Here is a 4,463-nt window from a genome sequence, read left to right as displayed (position 1 = left end):
GCCTGGAAACGAGTTTCAGTTTGAAATGTCTTCTTTACATTTATCTTCCTGCATGTCACAGCGAATAATCTTTGAAGGAGGGAACTATCGTGTCCCCTGAGGCGTTCTCTGCGTTTGGTAAAGCGCGCAGCTGTTGCGCACAATAAATGGCCAGATCATGGTTTGCTTCCAGAGATAAACATGTTTCAGAGAGCAGACTGATCAAAGATTCAGACTTGATTCGATTCTACGTTTTCCTGTTTTTAAATCAAATATTCAATCAATACACGCCTGGAAAGAGGAGAGTATACGCGCTCTTGGAGAGCTTAGAGCTTGAAGTTTGGAGACCTGTAGCGACTGGACAGCGTCCTGTGCGCGCTTTGATTATAACCACACCGAAGAGATTACTCGGAGGATCCGAAAATGAATGGCACGGTAATCTTCTGCAAAAACAACCAAACAGACAACTCCACTGACCCGTCATGTCTGAGCTCGAGTCCTTCTCCTTACAGCCACATAGACATCACCACTTTCATGCACATTTTCCCCACAATTTATGGCATCCTGTGTTCTGTTGGCGTTATAGCCAACGCGCTGGTCATCTACGCGGTGAAAGCATGCAAGAAGAAAATGGTTTCGGACATCTACGTATTGAACTTGGCCATAGCAGACATGCTGTTCCTGCTGGTGATGCCCTTCAACATCCACCAGCTGGTCAGAGACAGACAGTGGGTGTTTGGAAACTTTATGTGCAAAGCAGTGGTGGTGGTGGATGTCAGCAACCAGTTCACCACAGTGGGAATTGTAACTGTGCTTTGCATTGACCGGTAAGTGTTAGATCTATAACTATCTCAGGTTTGATGCTAATTCTGACTATTGATTTAATTCTCTTAAAGTGTGCCTTATTTTCTATTTAATGCAAAAACAATGCCCTGACAGTTTTGGTTAGCACTTTATATAGATCTGTTTTAGTGCAAAATCAAATACATAAGGGAAACTGGTTGAAGCCACAAAACTTCAGTCAAACTGAGTCATATTACATTGACATATGACATTTTTTTAAAGCGGAGTCAACTGGTTTTGCAAATAAGCTCTTTATATGTAAATGATATATTCATAATTTCCCTGAGGACAAATGCAGTCTCTACAAGTGTCATTTTACCTTCACATGGTTATGTTCATTGGCCTGACTCTTGATTTAAAGACCTGTTTAAATATCTTTCCCGTGTTCACATCATAAACATGACTGCAAACATGATATATGATGGGAACATTTTGTCTTAATTGGCTGTTGCACAGAGAGGGTTATCTGAGTTACACTATGTGACATATGCTCAGAATAATATACTTCAATATACTGTATTCAGTGAGGACATTAGAATTATTTTCTACTGAGCTAGAACATGTGCAGAAAAAAAAAAAACATCCTTTACAAGCTCATCAAGAGCTCGTTTTTTTTTTTCTTTGGTCATTTTAATCTGTTCAATAATTTTGCTTCGACTATCTCATTCAACTCTCCTTTCAAGTTAGATTTAAAGTTAAACGTTTGTTGCAGTAAACACTGATAAATTATCAAAGCCAACAGCTTCAAAACAAGTCATTTCAGGCTGGGAATCTAAACGGAGACCAAACTCCTGATAAGCTGCAGCAAACAAACACACACAACAAAGCTAGGATTCATGCTATTGTAGGTTTTAATACATTCAAATGCCTGATTAAACGTCCTACTAGTCATCCTAATTTAATGAAAAGTTGTGATAACTTTCCAATTAGACGGCTCCAATGAGCTCAGCTGCCTAAGTCACGCAACCTTTTTTGTTGTTATCTGGGTAGCACAGCCTAAGAGGGAAAAAGTAAACTTCCAAAATCAATATGACCAAGTTCTATCTGATGAAAGCACGTCTCCAATGCTTCATTTTCTACTTTATTAGTAGATAGATCCTAAACTCCTTTTATATAGTTTGTGTACATGACATGTGGAACCAATAAAGACTGGGTTGTTTCAGAAGTTATTTCTACTTGTCCCACTTTACACAAGAGAACTGTGTTATCCCATTTCATGGCCGTGTTGGGGATGTTAAACAGACCCTGTTTTCTCCCCCAAAGGTAAACATAGGTCGGTTGGCAATCAATGTTATACTTAATAATCTAAGCTCTCTAAAGGGTTAGGATAGGGATCACATGTGAAAGAGTGCCATTAAAAAAGATTCAGTAAAATAAATAATTCACCTTGCTAACCCACTTTTTTCTCAGCAGCCAGATTCACAATCTACACAGACTGGTACAATGTATGTAACCTTCCATCCTCTCTATACAAGGATGAGGCCATATGTACAACAAAACGGCAAAAACAATTTAGGATAGCATTAACAGTAATATCTTACTTGGCTCATCTAAGAAAAAAACAGTATGCGACTGGTCATGCATTGTTTCCAGTCACACAAAAGGTACATGTATTTAACCCCAACAGTATAAAACAGCCTCTTCTGCTAGTCAAACATGCATGAACTATTGAACTAAAGTCTAAGGTAACTGCAAATTTGCAGGCTGTCCTTAAAAACACTCCAGACTGTTGGCCACTGAATAGTTTAAATTCTTGTCAAATGTCACCAGACAGGGCTAGCACAACGATAACCATGTGGACATCAGCTGGAAATGCTTAGTTGACTCCACTTACAGGACAGTTTGTGGAAGTAATGTCAAGATGGTTATTTATCTTCTGGAACTTGTGACAAAACATAGGTCTTTTTTTTATGCTAAACTGAGCTGCTCCAAAAAAAAAAATTCTCAGATCTTGACTTACAGATGGAAATAATCATTTAAACCAGTATTCATGTACTATACAAGATGCAATCCTCATTTGTGTTTAACATAACTTCTTCCTGCCAGGTATATCGCTATTGTCCACCCCACCTCAGAGCGAAGGACCATCCAGTGGACTGTCATCATCAACCTGCTGGTATGGCTGGGCAGCTTCCTCCTCACTGTCCCCGTCATGATGTACGCCAAGGTTGTGCGACGACAGCATCTGGAGGTATGCATGATGCTCCTGGACGGGCCAGAGGACATGTACTGGTACACTCTCTACCAATCCATCTTGGGTTTCATCATCCCTCTTATCATCATCAGCACCTTCTACACGCTCACTCTGTACCATGTCTTTAGTTCTATCCGCCGTGTCAAACGTAAGCAGTCTGTTTGGGCCAAAAGGGCCACAAAGATGGTCCTCATGGTCATCGCCTTGTTCCTGATCTGTTGGTCGCCCTACCACGTCATCCAGGTGATCAACCTGACCAACAACACCCCCACCATCGCCTTTGTCTACGCCTACAACATCAGCATCTGCCTCAGCTACTCTCACAGTTGCATCAACCCGCTTATGCTACTCATCTTTGCGCAGAATTACCGCGAGCGTCTCTGTCACAGAAACATGCTGCACAGCTCGCAGCAGTCGTCTAAGGTCACCGTGGTCAAAGCGGACGCCTCCAGTACAACCAATGACCCCAACAACCGCTGCACTGTCATCTGATCAGCAGAGATGTGGCTCTTTTTTAGTAATATACACATGTACTTTTTTGTTCCCTTTATGAAACAAAGGAAGAATGTGAAAAATGTGTTTTCTGAGAGAGTTGTTTTTCTAAAAAAAAAACAAACAACTTTAAAGACTGGGTATGAAGCTTGAGCAGTCAAATGAGACTGAAAACAATTACAGGAAATGTCACAGGATTCCGAAATACCAATCACCAATCGTTGCAGGTGAAAGCTAACACCACAACGTCCTGAATTTCACACATCCACCCTGGGAGGAGACCTGCATTTGCATGCAAGTAAACACTTATTATGATAAAGTTGATGACTTATTATTCCATGTCAATCATGGACCTATTGTTGTCATTATAATCATTATTGTACATGTTTGTTTACCAAAAGCTTTCCTTTTATTATTGCTAATCCAAGTATATTGTTTTTAGTGCTATTATTACCAGCCACCATGAAAGAAAATGATTGTAGTTTTTACTTATTCTTTGTTATCAATTTAAATTTTCCCCTCAACCAAGAACTTCTGGGCGCCAAATCATTCATTAAAAGTCATTCACATGATTACACCTTAGGTGTCCTTCGATCAACCACTAGTTTTTCTTTCATTCACTGCATCATTTTCATTTGTCATTTATTTTTTGTCAGCAGTTTTTTTTCCTGCTGTTTACCCTGCCCCCCCCCCCCAAAAAAAAACAACAAAAAAACAAAAAAACAGAAACAAACAACAGTGCACACAGTTTCAATTCTTAAACCCAGAGTAAATCTGGAGCACAATGACGGTGAGGATCAAAACAAACTGACACCCAGCAATCACATGTAAATAACCGTTTTTTTTTGTTACGGGCTAACAAGGAAGGTGTGTGTCAGCGAGGAGCCATCATTGGTGTAATCAAAACAGCAGAAATCAAAATGTAAATATTCAGGAGATATTCAAACACAAAGAG

At 39.9% G+C, this 4,463-nt stretch overlaps 1 protein-coding gene across 1 annotated transcript; it reads left to right on the top strand.

Moving 5' to 3' along the window:
• Window positions 1–356: 356 nt before the first annotated feature.
• mchr2b (melanin concentrating hormone receptor 2b) lies at window positions 357–4,152 on the top strand. Its single transcript, XM_079352645.1, has 2 exons — window positions 357–806; window positions 2,869–4,152. The coding sequence occupies exons 1-2, from the start codon at window positions 403–405 to the stop codon at window positions 3,506–3,508; spliced, it is 1,044 nt and encodes a 347-aa protein (XP_079208771.1). The 5' UTR covers window positions 357–402; the 3' UTR covers window positions 3,509–4,152.
• Window positions 4,153–4,463: the final 311 nt, after the last annotated feature.

Source organism: Symphodus melops, assembly GCF_947650265.1.
Source record: "Symphodus melops genome assembly, chromosome: 9".
NCBI lineage: Eukaryota > Metazoa > Chordata > Actinopteri > Labriformes > Labridae > Symphodus > Symphodus melops.
Note: the sequence above shows the minus strand (reverse complement) of the source record. Positions and strands in the feature narration are given on the sequence as shown.

Coding starts and splice junctions, on each gene's coding strand:
- mchr2b (XM_079352645.1), top strand. CDS start 403: ATGAATGGCACGGTAATCTTCTGCAAAAACAACCAAACAGACAACTCC. Junction 807..2,868: donor ACTGTGCTTTGCATTGACCG/GTAAGTGTTAGA, acceptor TCTTCCTGCCAG/GTATATCGCTATTGTCCACC.